Below are 19,049 nucleotides of genomic sequence, written 5' to 3'. Positions count from 1 at the left end.
AATTATTCTTAGTCTTGATATTCATATCCTTTATTATTGAGTATGAAAAAAACGTGTCACCCTTCAGAATTCCATTATCCATCTCTCTCTCACTCCGTCTCTGTCTGTCTGTCTCTCTCTCCCTCTCTCTCTCTCTCTCTCTCTCTCTCTCTCTGTCTCTCTCTCACACACACACACAAAAACACACATATGTGTCCAGGGAAGACAACAAATGTGTTGACATATTTTAAGAGAGTGACATTAATGTTAATTAATAATTATACCATTCAATCTGCAAAAGGTAGAATAAATGGGATAATAACTATAAAACTTAATGATATGACCTGTCCAGTAAAGTGTGGTTTAACCAATGGACTGTGTGTGAACTAATGATTGGTGTGCATCTCTGCCTGTGAACATCCAAGATCTGTCATTAAAAATCCCTTTGCTTGCTTTTGTTGGAAGATATTGCAGCTGGAAAACTGATTATCCAATTTGAAGTTATTTTGAGAGTTTGGGAAAGCCAATTTGTTTAATATACCGACTGCTCTCGGATTGGTCCAAGCACTGTTAGTGGTCTGTGAGCACGAACATAACCTTCCCGTTGTTGTTAAGTAAAATTCAGTGGAACTATTTTCAAAGTCATAGGGAAAATGCATGAATGAACGAGGTCGATCTTGGAATTTTGTGAATTGATTTTTACTTGATTCAAAATAAAAATATTCAAAACCAGTATTGCAGATAATCACAGATTCAATATGTTTTTCCCTCTGAGTGATCTGCATTATTTTAGTAGTTACGTGTTTGTTTAGCGCTGCTAACTTTGAATATCGATGAAGTTTAAATATTGGCCAGCAGTATCAGGCAAGATTGACATATTGATGTCACCGGCATACCGATCCTGATATCTTGACTTTCAAAGAAAATCGGCCGATACTGATATGTTAACTGAAATACTGTGTATCCTTAATTTGTGGTTAGTTCTCTCATAGTTGTACGCTCAGCATAGTCTCCTATGTACTTAACATTAAATTGCGGTATTATACACCATTAAGCTTTTGTAATGTGTGCTGTTTTCACTATAAAGGAAAACCTCATTCAGTATGTCATTCAGAAGGCAAAGCAGAGTATCCTCTTTGGATCTGCATTTGATTGTCACGGTTACAGCTGGGAAATCTTGGCAGAGCAATGCGTCAGCCGGCTATTATGTAATACCCTTGGGGGAGCTGGACCCGGGCCCTGTTGTGTGTCTGGGAGGTCCAGGGTGCGGACTGGGATCACCGGCTGACTTCTAAGATGCCTGAATAAAACCTGGGGGGGTGGGGGGGGGCATTCCTCAGATACCGCCACAAGTAACTGCCAGAAAGTAACCGCGATCCTTCTATTTTTGTGGGTTTCTTTTAAAGCTGTTGAAGCTATTTGAATTGCCAGTTTCACATTTTATTAAAGTAATTTGTTAGCCTAGCAGCTAACAATCCTGTTGACACAAACCTAGCAGTTTGTGATCCCTGCTGCCTCACCAGTTGAAGGTGGTCCGCTGATGAACCTCACTGCTCCCTGCACTTACAAAGGCCTCCTGTTTTCTGTCTTCCCAGGGTTTGGATGCAGGAAGGATGGGCGACCTGTAGTTCCTTTCCTCTCTCTGTCCTCATTTGAAGACCTCCAGGCTTTCCAGTGGTTTGCTGAGCTCTGAGCTGAGTCTTAGCGGCCCGCCGTTGCCATGGAACCCAAGGGCAATGATAGTGCCTTCCCCAGTTTCGTGGACCTAGACAAATACTTAGTGAAGAGAAACTCCAACTTTGTTTGGCTTCTTGTGGGTAAGTTGTCATGTCTGTTGTATTTGTCATAACTTCAAATGCCTGCTAGTGTTGGTGTCATTGTGGCTGGTCTTCTCATGCTAATTCAAACCTGCTCGTCATTTGGGATTTTAATTTTTGGGATGCTAATTCAAACCTGCTCGTCATTTTAATTTCAGTTTTATTTAGCTTGTTGGTGACTTGCATGACTGCAGTTTCCCATAAATTCCAAGGTGTTTCTTCTCTCATTATGGCTGTAAGTTGACAGAATACCCATCCACTAGAGCAATATCAGCTCAAACAGCCACCACAAAAGGTTGAATGAGCAATCAGCTACCACACCACCATCAACTGGCTTGTGACTATGTAGTTGGTTCTGCTACAACCTTGATGCCATTATTTCCAAAGATTCTGCCCTGTTGGTTGTAAAGGACCATAGACTCTGGTTAGATTCTGTGTTACCGCCAAATTAATACCCTCAAATACCTTTGCATTCATACATCTTCGGTTCATGCTCAGCAAATCCCATTCTGGAGCTGAATGTCATGTGCAGCTATTGGGGATTGACTGGTGAGGAACACAATCTATGGTTCCAGTTTTGAGCATTGATGAATTGGCCAGTAGGGTGACTAGATGAAGAGGTGAATGTTATTATAGGGCTAAGACTAAAGAATGTGTGCCACACATTCTAGGGAAACAAGGACGCTGTGAGCTGCAAGTGCTTTTTGTCAAGAGTAGCTGCTGTATCTACAGCAGGAGTCACTCATGATCATGAATTCACGTACAGAGCTTTGGCTTACTTGATCAGCTCTGGTCAGGGCGTGTTCTCCACTCCAGCTAATGTGTTTGGCTCCCACTGCCCAGTCAGTGAAGCGGTTCTGTTACGTTTGGCAGTGGGGGTGGTGATGGTTATAGTGCTGTGCGTGATAAGGCAGACTTTGATTCCTGGACTGTCATGTGGATCATTTCCATGTCTGTCCATTTGTCATATGTAGATACACAGCACACCTTTGAGTCCTGGTTTCCAGGTGGCTGTACTTGCACCTGGGTCAGGCCTGACATCCCATAATGATGTCATAGTATCTCCGTCGATACTGTCGCTGAGGCCTAGCCCTGTCTCCAGAGGGCAACAGTGAGGTAGCATATCCTGCAGTGTCTCTGTAGCCTCACGGGCTTCCAGGGTTCTCAGTTTCGACGTTCACTTCTGAAGAATGTGCTTGCAGACCAATTAACCTTAACTGGTCTGAAAAATCCAGGGCTGTACTAATGGATGAGGTGTGAAATGATGAGATACATGAGCTGGTCTGAGAAGCAGCTGAATAATGTGATAGTGTGATGTTTGCCAGCTTGATTAGAGTTCCCCATTGTGCTGGTGGGTGAGGTTTGGCCCAAGCAGAAGCTCATGATGTGGAGGGGGGGGGTTGTGTCCATCCCCTTTTATGAATGCAGGAACGTGACACACGGGGTAGGTGCTATTCGACCATGTATGGTCATCTGATATTCCCCCACCATTCAGCTCGGTTCTCCTGGGTTTGCTGTCACAAACTACCTGCCCCCATCTCCTCCCCCCACCCCCGAGGCCTGCTGTGGCCCACTCTGGTGTGGAGGTTCCTCGGCAGGGGCGTCTCACATGTTAGCGTCCTGCTGCTATGGACATGTTTGCCAAGCAGTTGCCTGGGCCTCTGGTTATGCAGCCTGGTAGCATTTTGCTCATTTGGTGTCACTCAGTGTTATCAATGACATAAATGCATTCCCCTGCTGTCCAATGACATCCCTCCATTGCAGTTGCCTGGGCCTCTGGTTATGCAGCCTGGTAGCATTTTGCTCATTTGGTGTCACTCAGTGTTATCAATGACATAAATACTTTCCCCCGCCGTCCAATGAAATCCCTCCCATGAGACATATTTAGTATCAAATCTATACTGCCTCTTTAAGCTGGTATTACCTAATATATTTTTCTTGTTTTGTTTTTATATTAAAGCTACCATTCTGTCCTGTGGATGGATAATATACTTGACATATTACAACTCCCGGAATATTGGGCTCATACTGACTCTGATTATCAACAGACTCTACAAACGTGGATATATTCACATAGGTGAGTGAAAATTATTCCATAAACAGTAATCATAATGTATTTTTTTAGTTTGTTGGTGGTATACTGTGTCAGTTGGTGTGCTGAAGAAAGAATACCTTAGCATTGTTACATTGTAAGTATAAAGTGATTATGGATAATTACTATGGGTAATTTTTTTCTTCTGTCGAAAGATAATTTAGCATTTGAACGCAGCGTGATTATGTGAAACCCTGCATTTCAAGAGTATTTAGCCTTTAGCCTTATATTCAAAACCACCAAGCGTTAGTGCCCTGTGTTGGCAAGGAGATGAGGTTCGAAGACTTTGGCCACCTGTGCTCTCTCCTCCACCTCTTGCAGGCTCGTTCTCCTTCTCCGTACTGTCAGGGAAGGTCATGTTCCGGGACGTGTACTACATCAACGAAGACATGTCCATCAGGTGAGACAGGCCCCACATCAGCTCCCCTGCAGACGAGTGCAGGCTACGGTGGTTTACCTGCCGTTCCAGCAGGTGGCGCCATACAGACTCCCTAACAGAACACGTGTATTTCCATCCCTCAGTGTTAACTTATGAACCCGCCCATCTGTCTGTAACACAGGCTGCAAAATAAAACCTACAATGACCCACTTGTTTGTAGTTTATGGTGTCTTGAAAGGCTTAATTTGTTTATTAATGATTGTTAATTTCTTTATTAGTTGTTATCTATAGTGTTGAAAGTAAAGATGATTATCTGATTTTGACTGGTTGGGATTTGACGAAATGTAGGAAGGCGTGGAATGCCATCGGCATCCTGAATGGGAAATGATTTTGAGAAAAAATAAGCTTTGCAGTTTATCTTGGACCCCGGCCATGGTTTCGGGTCGCAGGGCTGTTCAGATGGATCTGCTGCCAGGCCTGGAGCTCTGATCTCCAAAAGTTTGCCGTCTTCCCAGTGTTTACTAATTTTTGCTGCTTCTTTCAGGATCCAGGACGGCCTGCTGATATTTCGCTGGTGGAAAATGTATAACCCAAATCAAAAATTACATGGTAAGGAACCGCTCTCCTCAGCTAGAGATCTGCTGAGAGCCATTGCAGACGGGGTCAGATGTTCTCAGCAGTGTTTCTGGATTAAACTGACAGGATTGTGTGGGCAACTTATAAGTGGGACAGAGGGTCACCAGCTTGTCAGCACAATCGTCAAGTACAGGACACTAAGTGTCATCAAGCATTACTGATTTACATTGTAGGCGTCATGCTTTCCTATTCTGATAATAAAACCATCAACAGATGAGATGACTCATAAGGTTTGAACAACAATAAGACACTCAAGTAAATCACCGGAAGTACAGTAAGTAAGAATGTTTATCCCCTTTGGGACGACCTGTAAGAGAATTAAATCAGTTATTCAGCACTGAAGGTTAAATGAGCACAAGTGCAACAAGATGAATGTTGTTTCAGTAGAAAGCAAAAGTATTTACTGACACAAGGATAAGATACTAAAATTAGCTGAGAAGAAGCCTGTTTACAGTGAAGAGTTATGCCTGTGGGAAGGGTTAAACAGCGACACCTGCTGGTGGTACGAGATTAAGCGCTACTACATGTTTAAAGACTGAGCTTCACCATTTTACCATAAGGTTAAGTTAGTGTAAGCAGAAGCTTCTGTTGTTCTTAGACCCAAAGGCTGAGACCAGACTGTACACGACTGTAAACGGGTTCGAGTTCCACGTCTACAACCGTTCGGGCCTGTACGCTCGGCTTCAGGACATCTTTGGCCTGGAGCCGACGCTCGCACAGCCTAAGAAGGACGAGGAGAAGGGGAGAGATGGTCAAGGGAAGACCCTTGAGAGGTGAGCAGGTCGCTGCCATTCTCTGTGCTGTTCTTGTTCGGCTGCCATTCTGGGATTATGCGACCGCAGAGCGCAGAATAAATATTCTGCAGAATTCTACCTGATCCATTGTTCTGAAACTTGTGTCCTGGTCTGCTGTTCGAAGCGTAACTATCCAGACGGAGTCCCAAGATGCTTCATCCTCCTGGAGGTCACTCATCCCAGTCATCAAGGTCAACATCAGCACTGTGAGTCTCACTGATCTGGGGTCAGCTAGAATTGGGATGGGTGCCTTAAGGTCCAAAACAGCGCTGTGAGTCTCACTGATCTGGGGTCAGGTAGAATCGGAATGGGTGCATTAAGGTCCAAAACAGCGCTGTAAGTCTCACTGATCGTTTTATTGATTTGGGGTCAGCTAGAATATGGACGGGTGCCTTAAGGTCCATAACAGCACTGTGAGTCTCACTGATCTGGGGTCAACTGGAATAGAGATGGGTATCTTTAGGTCCATAACAGCTCTGTGAGTCACTGATCTGGGTTCAGCTAGAATATGGACAGGTGACTTAGCGTCCATAACTGCACCGTGAGGCTCATTAATCGTTTTACTGATCTGGGGTCAGCTAGACTTGTTGACGGGTGGCTTAAGTTCAACAAGAATCTGTAGATGTGGACCCAAAGCCTCTGCTACATCCCGGCTCTTGTACGTCTGCTCCCGTCCATTCATTTCTGGGCCTGAGACGTGTAATGGTGTTAGCAGATGCCCAGCGGTCCTTCCTGGGCCTGCCTTAGATGTTCCTTGAATGGCATCCTGTTCCGACAGCATTAGCCTTTAATGACGGCGTGGCTGGATCCAGTCAGCCGGAAGATGAATGGAAGGTGCTGTATGGTGAAGGCTCTGTTTTGTTTGTGAAGTTCCTTATCTGCAACGCCCATGCCAGTCTGGCTGTGTAGTAACTGTTGGTACCATAAATGGGTATTTACGGACTTAGCGTTGCATCATGGGTAGGTCTTTCCTAATGCTTCTCACATTTTCCATTTCTTTCTATGTCTGTTCCCTCTTTCCGTTTTACTTGAAAATTCAGTTCACGAATGTCCCTTTAGCTTTAATTTTCTCTCTGAAAATGCAGAACTGGCAGGGCATTCTAACAGTGATAACTATCTGCTGTACTGTCTCGCTGTGTCAGGCCTTTCATCTGTGTAGTTCAGGCAGGATTTAAGAAGGCTGGGGAATTGATTGAGGAGTAAGCTGATGTTGGTTGGAATGCCAGGAAGCTGAGTGGCATTTAAGGAGAAGCAAATATTTACGGTGAAGAATAACGTTATTGTTATGATATATTCATATTCATCTGCGGCACCAGGTGGCATTCCTGTTTTGTGTGAATTACCTTAGCGTTGTCAGGTTTTGCGATGCAGAGTCTAAAAAGATATACAGATATAAACAAACAAACAAACAAATAAAGCTGTTTGTAAGTGAACAAACAAACAAATAAAGTGTATAAAGATCATTCTGTTATTTTGGTATAGCCCAGGTATTATTGTGGCTCCACCTCCTTACCCACAATCCTCTGTTTCTCGCGGTGTGTCGTTGCCCAGGGCCGCCTGGCCTTCGGGAACCACTACCTGCCGCAGACGCTGTGTGTCCACTTCGATGACGCCTTCCTGACCTACGCCACCAAGCCTCCCTCCAGCCGGCTGGACCAGTTCATGCACATCGTGAAGGGCACGCTGGAGAACGTCCGCGTCATGCTCATGCCTAGCCCTCGCTACCTGGGCCTACAGAATGACGAGTAAGTCGCCAGACACGCCGGCCGGCCTGTAGGGGGCGACAAACTGCTGCACACACACCCACTCCAGTACCACTGGGTTTGCACAGTCCAAGTGGGTGTATGCTGGTTGAATTTGGCCATTTGATGAATAATCGCCTAAATGCAGTTATCGTTAATTAGCGTCATCGCTATCGTCACAGATAACTTAGCAGAACCCAGCGATTTGTTTTTAAAGGAGTCTCCATCTTCACTGTGCTATCAGCTTCATAGCAGCCCCTTTCGACAAACAGTAATATGCAGCCTCACAGAGACGGGGTGACATTGCTCACAAACAAAGATATTTGGCACCACAAAGGGGCTTGCGGGATTCTGCCTGGCATTAATCAGAGGGGGCGGGAGATGGGCCAGTATCTCTACAGGCTGGCCCGTGGGAGGCTTCAGGACGGCTCTTTAGCGCCTCGCTCTCCGAGACTGTCAGACCCATTAATCATGCACCGCCGTGATGTCACTGGTGATGTCACTGGCCTTGCATGCTGGGACCGATCATTTTAATGTGCATTCAGGGGACAAATAACCAAGCCTGATATGTGACTAGCAAACAGGTGGTCAGATATGGTGTCTCCTCCTCATTCGGGGTGAGTTTGTCTTCACTCCCGACCGCGACAGCTGGCGTCAGAGGGGGGGTAAATTGGTTTAGAAGTTCGTGGCTGCATTTTTTTTTCTCATTTTAAGTGAATCCAGAAGTAAGCACCGAGACCGGTCACAGCACTAGTCCTCTTGGAGGTCAAAGTCAGCCTGGGGCTTTATCAGCCTCTGAGGGTTTCACTGTATAAAGGAGCAAAAGGATAAAACTGTAGGCTGGAAATGAAAAAAAAAGTTCTTTTGTTATTATTTTTTGGGACAGAAGCACTAAGTTGTTGTGTAGTTGTGTTCCTGGTCCTGATGGTCATATAAGTCGTCTTGCATGACGTGTCTTGTCCCCTTAAGGCCCCCAAGGCTCATGGGAGAGGGATTTGTGGTCATGCAGTCCAACGATGTGGACATCTACTACTACATGGATGAGCCTGGTATGTGGGTGCAGTGGGTGCAGTGGGTGCTCATACGCACTGTCTGTGCACATACGCACGCAACCCTGGATCACACTGTGTGTGTGTGCGTGTGTGTGTGTGTGTGTGCGTGCGTGTGTGCGTGCGTGTGTGTGTGTGCGTGTGTGTGTGTGTGTGTGTGTGCGTGCGCTGGGCAGGCCTGGTCCCAGAGGAGCTGGAGAATGGTGACGCGGAGGCCTGCGGTGAGGGCACCAAGCTACAGGACCTGCCGCCCTGCTGGGGCCTGGACATCGTCTGCGGCAAGGGGACGGACTTCAACTATGGGCCCTGGGCCGACCGGCAAAGGTAACGGCAGCTTGGTTCTAGCGCCACCTTCCAGACGGCAGCGTGAAGCACAGACAGGCTTCCTGGAATTTATGATGAATGGGGTTTTTTTTATAAATTTTGGGCTTTGAATGTAATCTGCAGAGCCCACAGCAACAAAGATAACATGTGCTTTAATGTAATGAAATTCTAAAAATCGTACAGTTTGATGGTGATAATGGTGTTGAAGTTTTACTGCATTAGTGTGAAGTGTATGCAGTTGTTTACGCACTTAGGTGTTTAAGGCTTAAGCATGGAAACATGCTAAGCATTGGGTTTATACGGCCTTAGTTAATTACTGCCGATGATTAGTGAGGTGCCAAGGGGCTCGTTGTCACGGTGCGTGGAAGAGCGGGCCGTTCCTCTCTGGCTCGCGTCATGGTGTAATTTCGTTATCCCTCCTGTGATATTCTGGGATGGAAGTAGGGGGGGGATTTACCGGCAGATCCCTGCTTTCCCGCCATAACCGCAATCTTGTCCGAAGGGTGTGGATTTACCGGCAACTTCCGGATTGGCTGAAGGCAGTGAACATCTGGGCACCTCCGTATGAAGTGGGGGGGTTCACACTCACTGAGCTGCCCCCCTCCCCCCAGGGACTGCCTGTGGAAGTTCTTCCTGCCTGCAGACTACCAGCCCATGAAGGTGACGGAGATGGCCGCCCCCGGGGAGCGCCGACAGATCTTGGCCTTCGAGCTGCGCATGAACATCATCGCTGACGCCACCATCGACCTCCTGTTCACCAAAAACAGGGTACATCTGTGCACCTGTGTGTGTGTGTGGCTGTCCCATGTCTGTGTGTGTGTCTGTGTGTGAGTGTGTGCTGGTGTTTGACGTCTGCCATCCCCCCCCTTCTTTTAAAGGAAACCAACGCCATCCACGTTAACGTGGGGGCAGGCTCCTACCTGGAGGTGAACATCCCCATGACGGTCGGAGAGGATGGTAAGCTGCCGATGGTGTTGGTGCACTGCGACACGCTGTGCGGCGTCAGGCAGGTGGCTGAACACCTTCCAGGACCAGCACAGGACCAGGGCCTGCAGCCCCTGACCATCAGCTGTCATTGACCATCTACCTTCATCTAAGTGATCCTACTGGGGCGCATAGTCAAACACACAGATAACGATGGATCCGTTCCTCCATCAATGTACCTTAATTATACTATAGGGTATTATCACCTAATATTCTGGAAATATCAAAGGTGAAACAAAACATTTTGAGTGCCATTGGAGTACTAATTATACACTTCGTCATCCTTACTCTTTGAATAGTTTGTGTGCTGATTGAGCCGGTTGGGTTGCTTCAGAACTAGGGAAAGCTTAGGTATTGCTTCAGACGAAGGGGGTGATTAATGTCCCCTCTCTGTCACTTAGGTTTAACTGTGTTGGTTTTGGTCAAAGGTTAAATCCAGTTCATCATGGGCTCACCAGTCCTTCCATCTCTCGAAAGAATAAAACGTTCAGAGAATCGGTGATCCCTTAGAGGTCTCGTTGTCAAGCTCTGATCTAAGATCAGAATCTACAGTGTTCTCACAGACAGAAGCCTCTCCTTGCTCCGTTAGCTAACTCTGATCTGAGATCAGAATGTCTCCAAGAACAAAACCATCACCTGGGAGGTAACTAGCAAACAGGATGATGTAAAAATGAAATGTCCATAGCGCGTCCAGTTAAACCCCAAGTTGAGATCCTTTCATCCCTCTGGAGAGCCTGCATTTCGCAACCTGTCGCATGAAATGCACCGGAGAGAATCCAGGCACCGTTACCAGGCAACCGTCAGGCATGCAGCGAGCTGCCCAGACAGATGCCGCTCGAACCCTGGTGGGGTAACTCAGTAACCACCGCTACTGCTCTTCCTGTTCAGGCTACTCCCCCACCATCAAGGGCCAGCTGCTGCATGTGGACACGACCAGCAGCATGCAGTATCGCACTCTGCTGGAGGCCGAGATGCTCGCAGTGAGTTCTGCCACCCCCCCACCGTCTCGCATTCTTCCGGATTACGCTGAGCATTAATATACTCCAAAGCACAGAAAGCCTCAGTAGAGCCCTGACTGTTTATGCCGTGTGGCCCCCATTACACTGAGCATTAATATACTCCAAAGCACAGAAAGCCTCAGTAGAGCCCTGACTGTTTATGCTGTGTGGCCCCCATTACACTGAGCATTAATATACTCCAAAGCATAGAAAGCCTCAGTAGAGCCCTGACTGTTTATGCCGTGTGGCCCCCATTACACTGAGCATTAATATACTCCAAAGCACAGAAAGCCTCAGTAGAGCCCTGACTGTTTATGCTGTGTGGCCCCCATTACGCTGAGCATTAATATACTCCAAAGCACAGAAAACCTCAGTAGAGCCCTGACTGTTTATGCCGTGTGGCCCCCATTACACTGAGCATTAATATACTCCAAAGCACAGAAAGCCTCAGTAGAGCCCTGACTGTTTATGCCGTGTGGCCCCCATTACACTGAGCATTAATATACTCCAAAGCACAGAAAGCCTCAGTAGAGCCCTGACTGTTTATGCCGTGTGGCCCCCATTACACTGAGCATTAATATACTCCAAAGCACAGAAAACCTCAGTAGAGCCCTGACTGTTTATGCCGTGTGGCCCCCATTCCACGATGAAACATGGCTTTCGTGATGAAGCACTGTAATGCAGATACTGAGCCTAAAAGGTGTTATTAAAGGAACAGCATGTACGGGTCCAAAAAAGGTACATAAGGAAAAGAATCCGCACTTAGACGGGTTTTGGACTTTCAGTGAGCTTCCTGCAGCTTCTGCTAGACTGCGGATAACTGCATTAGCCTTGGGGTTATGATGCCCTTCACATGAGCCAGACATTGCTGTTGGACCTTTATATAATCATTCTGTACTGAACCTAGAAGACCAAAAGTCCCTTACTTGCCAAATGAAGTCCTAACATTTACGCAGCCTTTGTTTCCTAATCTTTAATAAAATTGCATTTCAAGCAGTTTGCAGGTCTGTGTCTAACTCTGCAGATTAGGACTATGATCAGAAGGTTGCTGGTTCAAATCCCAGGGACCCCAGAACGATTTCACCATTGGGTTCTTGAGCAAAGCCCGTATCCCCAGTTGTAATAGGATGCACACTCCGTTGTATGTTGCTTTGAATAGAAGTGTCTGCTGAAAAAATGAACCGGTATGTATTTTTTTGTTATTCATTACTAGACAAAATTAAGTAATATATTTCCATCTTTAGTTGCTATCTGCTTAGTTATTTTGTTGTTTTCTGCTTCTCACTCTGCGGCGGATCATTGCAGATTATAATCTGTTAGATTAGCAGATTGCTTCTGCGCTTTCTGCTTTGATCCTGTCGATTGTCTTGTGGGTAATGATCAGAGTAGTGATATGTCTGTATTTATATTCAGAATTTCTGTATCCACATTCACATTTTACCTGCCAAAGTGCTAATGTTTGTTCAGCTTAAGTTCCATCTGACAGAAACAAACATGGCTCTTGCATGCGTTCTTGTAACTGACAGTCTTGTGATTTCACTAAATTAGCCATTTTGCCCTAAATTAAAAATATGCCAGGGTGTACCTTTGCAAACAACATATGAAACTTGATTCTGAGTGTTCCGGAAGCTGTCAGTGGTAAAACACAGGGGTGAAGTTTAACATGTGCAGTGGATGGATGCACATGTTCTGCTGATGTTCTGGCATCGTAGCCACCTTGTCCTGCCGGCTGGAGAAATGCAGAATTAGGGGGGTTGTTAGCTCAGAATCAGGCCTGGGGGTGGGATCCCAGCCTGTCAGGTTGTTATGGTGCACAGGAGCATGTAACTGCTCACTTTGGACACGTGGCTATCGCCCTGCTTCTGTTATTCATCGCATTTGTAGCCTGCCCCCCCCCCCCCCAAGAGGTGGATGGTCTGGAGCAGATGGTCGTCAGGGGGAGGGGCAGAGAGACACCCCACCCATGGGCCTCACTTCCCCAGGGCTGGCTTCCAGCACCCCGGCGAGTCTGGGCCTGCGGCCGAGCGCGTGTGGGGGGGGGGGGGGGGGACGCTGGTGGGGTGATGACAGAGAGAGATATTAAAACAGGCAGGAGCTGCGGGGGCCTTCTGTCTCTCTGTCCCCTGGCCATGCCCCCCTCTTTGGGTCCTGGAGACTATGTGCCTTGGGGGCCAGGCAAGTGATCTGGGTGTTTGGGATGTGACCCACAGCGTTCTGGTTGTGCAGAGAGCGGCTGGGTGTTTGTGTGTCTTTGTGCACATGGGGGGCAGACAGGTGGTCTCGGTGTTTGGCATGTGACCCACCGCGTTCTGGTTGTGCAGAGAGCGGCTGGGTGTTTATGTGTCTTTGTGCACATGGGGGGCAGACAGGTGGTCTCGGTGTTTGGGATGTGACCCACAGCCTTCCGGTTGTGCAGAGAGCAGCTGGGTGTTTATATGTCTTTGTGTACATGGCGGGCAGACAGGTGGTCTCGGTGTTTGGGATGTGACCCACAGCCTTCCAGTTGTGCAGAGAGCGGCTGGGTGTTTATGTGTCATATGCCTCCATCACAACAGATCCGCTCACCATCACAGCCCGCCCCGCCTGCCACATGTGTGATGACATCCTGCTGCTTCCTGTCGCTCTACGGGATACAGATTTCGCCCAGTCACATGACACAGACTGAATGCGACCCAACTCATTCTCCCTGGACCTGAGTCTTGCACGTTTCATGCATGAGAACTTTAGTAAAAGCCACAGCGGCCCAGCTCACTATGTTGTTCTGATGTGTGTGATATGTGAACCTTCCATAACTAGCAAAGCTCTGCACTTCTCAGGCTCATTCAGTTTTGGTTTGCTCTGTTTAACTTGTGACGGCTCGTTGGCTGTAGAGGATAAATTGCCCAGTAATTTTGAGCCATGTGGTCATGCATGTGATTGCATGTATGGTGTATGTCATGGTTTTACCACTGTAATATTTTGGATGCAAGCAGAAGTTTAGGCAAATTGTAAAAATCTGTACAGTTTGTTAAGCAGATACTTTTGTCCAAATGACATACATGTGAGGATCACAGAGCCAGCTCACACAGCGTCTGTGGGGCAGTTAAGGGTCTGGCTCAAGGGCCCAATGGTATGAGTACTTCACTGACTGTGGGATTGGAACCCATGACCTTCCAGACACAGATGCTGAGATACATGTCAGATATATCTGAATTTGGACTTTACCTTCCCATCAGTGCTTGTAGCCAGCAACTTTATTGGACACGTTGACAGGCCTATGGCTGATATTTCCTCCTCGTTTTAACCCCTGCCAACCCCCCACCCCAACACCTACAGTTCCATGTCAACGCCAGTTACCCCCGCGTGTGGAACATGCCCCAGTTCTGGCAGTGCGAAATCGAGGTTTATAAAGCCACCTACCACTTCATCTACGCCCAGAAGAACTTCTTCACAGGTAGGACCTGCCTGCATCCTTATACTTTTATCTAACATTTATTTAAGGGGACACATCATTTATGTTGACAGTTATATTTCTCTGGAAGAGGTTCTGAAGTGAATACTAAGTGCCAAACTGTGTGGGAATGGCGTGTGTGTGTGTGTGAATGGTGAGTGTGTGTATGTGTGTGTGTGTGTGTGTGTGTGTGAATGGTGAGTGTATGTGAATGGTGTGTGTGTGAATGGTGAGTGTGTGTGTGTGTGTATGTGTGTGTGTGTGTGTGAATGGTGAGTGTATGTGAATGGTGTGTGTGTGTGAATGGTGAGTGTGTGTGTGTATGTGTGTGTGTGTGTGTGTGAATGGTGAGTGTATGTGAATGGTGTGTGTGTGTGTGTGTGTGTGAATGGTGAGTGTGTGTGAATGGTGAGTGTGCCCTGAGATGGGTTATGTCCCATCCTGGATTATTCCCTGCTTTGCACCTGTAGCTTCTGGGATAGGGTCTGGACTCCTGCGACCCTGCATAGGATGTTCTTTAGACTTTAGGAACATCTTTAGAAAATGGCTTTGGGTGGATGGATGGATGGATGGATGGATGGAGGTTCTGAAGTGTCGCCCTTCACACAGACCTGATCCAAGACTGGGCCAGTGACAGCACCCCGGACATCTACTCCTTCGTCCCCTACTCCTGGAAGTTCAAGGTCCTCTTCCACCAGTTTGAGATGATTTGGGCAGCAAATCAGCACAACTGGGTGGATTGCTCAACAAAGCACCAGGAGAATGGTGAGAGAGGAGCCATGGAAGGGTGGATGGATGGATGGATGGATGGGCGGGCAGCAGGTCTTGTGCTCTCGGGAGAAAGCCAAGGCTGTGCCCCAGGGAACTCCCTTTAATTCAGTGTGATCAATTATCCCAAATAACAACAGGACAAAATCACAGCTGGTAATTGGAAATGAAGGAAAAGTATTTTCTCATTTACTTATCTTAAAAGGTATCTATAGCATCTGTTATTTCTAGGGGTTTGTGTTCCCTAAGTTAGGTAACCCTGTCCACATAAATAAATGTGCTTTTCTGCCACAAATACAGCTATTTGCTCCGTGGGATTCACTGCTTCCTGTGATCCATTGCTTACTGTGATCCACTGCTCCCTGTGCTCCACTGCTTTCTGTGATCTACTGCTCTCTGTGATTCACTGCTTCCTGTGCTCCACTGCTCTCTGTGATCCACTGCTCCCTGTGCTCCACTGCTTTCTGTGATCTACTGCTCTCTGTGATTCACTGCTTCCTGTGCTCCACTGCTCTCTGTGATCTACTGCTCTCTGTGATTCACTGCTTCCTGTGATCCACTGCTCCCTGTGCTCCACTGCTCCCTGTGATCCACTGCTCTCTGTGATCCTCTGCTCTCTGTGATTCACTGCTTCCTGTGATCCACTGCTCCCTGTGATCCACTGCTCTCTGTGATCCACTGCTCTCTGTGATTCACTGCTTCCTGTGATCCACTGCTTACTGTGATCCACTGCTCTCTGTGATCCACTGTTCCCTGTGATCCACTGCTTCCTGTGATCCATGCTCCCTGTGATCCACTGCTCTCTGTGATTCACTGCTCCCTGTGATCCACTGCTCTCTGTGATTCACTGCTTCCTGTGATCCACTGCTCCCTGTGATCCACTGCTCCACTCAGCTTTTTGGCAGTACTAACCCTAAGCTGACCTCCCACGTGCTTCCAACCTGCACCAGAGTCACCCCGCCTGGTTTGCACTGGGACCTTCCCAATTCCCTGTTGCGGGGGATGGCTTCTGATCCTCAACCCTAATTTTCCCCTCCATTCGAGTGTGACTGTGTGTTATTACGGCCTGGGATTTAACTGCCCCCCCGCCCCGCCCCGCCCCGCTCCACAGCTAACGGCTCACACTAATTAAAAGTGTTCAGTTCAGGGTTATGAACCCTAACAGTCTGTATGCTGTGAATCACTGTGCGTCAGCCATATGGAACATCCCGACCCTTCTAGAACCGGCTTCTCAGATCCAATTCCCTGCGGTGCCGTCTGTTTGTTGGGTCCACCTCAGCCTGTTGTGCTGATGTGATACACGGAATATGGAGGGTTCTGCAGTTGCACCTTTGATCAGAGTCCTTAATGTGGCTTGTTCCAGTAAATCATTCTGCCGTATAATTAATTACTGTAAGTCTGGTTAATTTGTAATGCAATTATAATTGTAGTTTAAAACCTAAATACAATTATCTTGATGGCACACAGTGACTGAAAGTGGACGTCGGAGCAGATGTGTTGGTGAATGCAATGTGACGGGTTTGTGTCTGAGACCCTGACCCAGAATCGGCTGTTTTTCTGTGGTTTGATGGGGGGGGGGGGGGGTGGTCAGGAAGGCTAAAGACCGTTGGGTACAAAAAGGCTGAGATGAGGTTGGGGGATGAGGATCGTCAAACAGGACCTCAAAGAGCGGCCGCAGTCCACTCTGATGCTGATTCTGGGGGGGGGGGGGGGTGAGGGGGGTGTGCGGGATTGAAGATCATAGGCAGCCTTGCTTTTGATCCGCCCACCCAGAGTACAGTGAAGAATGGAAGAAAATCTGTGCACCAATCAGGGGATGAGGGGGCTGTGATCATATGGGTTTGGTGCCTGCCGGGCTGTGTCAGGACAGCTGTGTGTGTGTTTGTGTGTGTGTGAGTGAGTGTGTGTGTGTGTTTGTGTGTATACGTGTATCTGTCTGTGTGTGTGTGTCTGTGTGTGAGTGAGTGTGTGTGTGTGTGTGTATACGTGTGTCTGTCTGTGTGTGTGTGTCTGTGTGTGTGTGAGTGTGAGTGTGTGTGTGTGTGTGTGTGTGTGTGAGCGGGTTTACCTATCCTTATGGGGACATAATGTCCCCATAACGTGATAAATATCCATTTTTTTTCCCTTATGGGGACCGGTTTCCTGGTCCCCATAAGGGAAAACTCTATTTTATAAAAATCGGTGACTGCTATGAAAAAACTAAAAATGCAAAATGTATTTTGTTTGGTTACTTATGGTTATGGTTAGGGCAGGGTAGGGGTTAAGGTTTCAATAGTTAGCGTTAGCATTTTTCCCATTGAAATGAATGAGCGGTCCCCATAAGGATATGTTTACCCTACATGTGTGTGTGAGTGTGTGTGTGGCTCGCGTCCCATGTCCCCCTGTAGGAGTGTTCTCCCATCCCCTGACCCCTCTTCCCCTCCCACAGTGTACCTGGCTGCCTGCGGGGAGACTCTGAACATCGACTTCACGCTTCCCTTCACCGAGTTCGTGCCCAACACATGTAACACACGCTTCTCCCTGAGGGTGAGCAAAAGGCTCATACACTGTGTAAAGCACAGGCACTACGCAGTGAGAGTTTACGCGTAAAGCACAGGCTCTACGCAGTGAGAGTGTACGCGTAAAGCACAGGCACTACGCAGTGAGAGTGTACGCGTAAAGCACAGGCACTACGCAGTGAGAGTGTACGTGTAAAGCACAGGCACTGCGAAGTGAGTGTACGCGTAAAGCACAGAAACTGCTGAAGCACAAACACTGTGTAAAGCTCAGACACTATGTAAAGCACAGTAACTTACTGCATAAAGCACAACTGCTAATGTACAGTATCTTACTACATAAAGCATAAACTCTGATAAAGTACTGAAGCTTATTATGTAAAGCACATACACAGCTAAAACACATTTACGCAGTATCTCTGTTTAACGCGGTAAGTGTCTGTGCTTTATGCAGTAAGTGTCATTTGAAATCAGTACATAATACCACGCTTTGTTGATGATGTCATTCAGCATCGTTTTTTTTGAGGCACCAAAAGGACAGTACCTAGTTCAGTGGAAAAGCAACCCGGTTCCCACACTGACCCTTGTTTCGACTATGCCGAGCTGTTTATAACTGCTTTCCCTGCCCCGTCTGCCCCCCAGGCCGAGGACACGGACTTGCACCTCGCTCTCCCTGAGTGCCACCCCAGCCGGTACCCACTCCTTACGCTGATCAAAGGCTATCAGGCTGGCAAGCCTGCCCCGGCAACTTGCGCTGCTGGCGAGGGCCAGACAGGGGTGCCGAAGGCCGAGAAGCCGCGCTGGAGGAATATCACCCAGGCTGAGTGAGTCTCAGAGTCCCGTCATGGTAGGGTGAGCAAATAATCCATGTCAGGAGGGACATTTTGAGCTACTTCAGGTTTTGCGAACTACTTTAAAACCAAAAGGCTCCTATGCTTGGCTAAATAGTTCAGTTCTTCTTGCTCTTTGACTGGTTTATTTCATCCAGCTGTTTCACATTAACGTTAGTGGCACATGCATGATTTTTGGAGACTGACCAATCAGCACACAGCAAGAACTCAGTGCTAAAGTGAAATCTAGGTTTTTTAATTGAAATGGTAGTTTACAGTGTCCTCCCTGGATTATCTGGTCACCCTAGATCATGGCGCTATATAAATTACAGTCTGAGATGGTACAGCGCAAAAATTCATTTTGCAGTCTAAAGTTGCATTTCAATAATGTAGAAAGTCATCGGCTGGAGCTAAATTGAATCGCGCTGGGTCCGAATTTGTAGTTTGGCCAGAATGCAGAGCGGTTTAAATCTGATTTGCTGCTGAGAATGTATTTAAATGAGATGGCAGCTCTGTGCCGCTGACAGCATTGTATCCTCAAACCCTGGGTAACGACCTCTGTGCCCCTTGTCCAGGGCTGGCTGGGTGGACTGCTGGTCCGTGCCCAATTTCCTGCTGATCATCGACTACACCTGGCACCCCATCTACCCACAGAAGGCCGACGAGCAGCTCAAGCAGTCGTGTGAGTGTGAGCGTGCAAATGTGCGCCAGGCGCAGGCCCAGTTTCAGCAA

At 47.5% G+C, this 19,049-nt stretch overlaps 1 protein-coding gene across 10 annotated transcripts in view; it reads left to right on the top strand.

Annotated features, from left to right (window-relative positions):
* Window positions 1-19,049, top strand: part of kiaa1109 (KIAA1109 ortholog) — a 102,183-nt gene that overhangs the window by 7,924 nt on the left and 75,210 nt on the right. For all 10 annotated transcript variants that reach the window (XM_072707738.1, XM_072707740.1, XM_072707732.1 and 7 more), the window contains exons 2-18: window positions 1,575-1,796; window positions 3,757-3,873; window positions 4,210-4,288; window positions 4,812-4,876; window positions 5,502-5,676; window positions 5,822-5,903; window positions 7,249-7,442; window positions 8,409-8,488; window positions 8,665-8,812; window positions 9,424-9,580; window positions 9,691-9,769; window positions 10,685-10,776; window positions 14,110-14,227; window positions 14,834-14,989; window positions 17,421-17,518; window positions 18,130-18,311; window positions 18,893-18,999. In XM_072707738.1, coding sequence (XP_072563839.1) covers window positions 1,700-1,796; window positions 3,757-3,873; window positions 4,210-4,288; window positions 4,812-4,876; window positions 5,502-5,676; window positions 5,822-5,903; window positions 7,249-7,442; window positions 8,409-8,488; window positions 8,665-8,812; window positions 9,424-9,580; window positions 9,691-9,769; window positions 10,685-10,776; window positions 14,110-14,227; window positions 14,834-14,989; window positions 17,421-17,518; window positions 18,130-18,311; window positions 18,893-18,999 — 2,026 coding nt within the window. In that variant the 5' untranslated portion in view covers window positions 1,575-1,699. The remainder of the gene's footprint in view (window positions 1-1,574; window positions 1,797-3,756; window positions 3,874-4,209; window positions 4,289-4,811; window positions 4,877-5,501; window positions 5,677-5,821; window positions 5,904-7,248; window positions 7,443-8,408; window positions 8,489-8,664; window positions 8,813-9,423; window positions 9,581-9,690; window positions 9,770-10,684; window positions 10,777-14,109; window positions 14,228-14,833; window positions 14,990-17,420; window positions 17,519-18,129; window positions 18,312-18,892; window positions 19,000-19,049) is intronic.

This window comes from Paramormyrops kingsleyae, chromosome 25 (genome assembly GCF_048594095.1).
Source record: "Paramormyrops kingsleyae isolate MSU_618 chromosome 25, PKINGS_0.4, whole genome shotgun sequence".
NCBI lineage: Eukaryota > Metazoa > Chordata > Actinopteri > Osteoglossiformes > Mormyridae > Paramormyrops > Paramormyrops kingsleyae.
The sequence above is the reverse complement of the archived record's forward strand: the minus strand, read 5'-3'. Positions and strand labels throughout refer to the sequence as shown.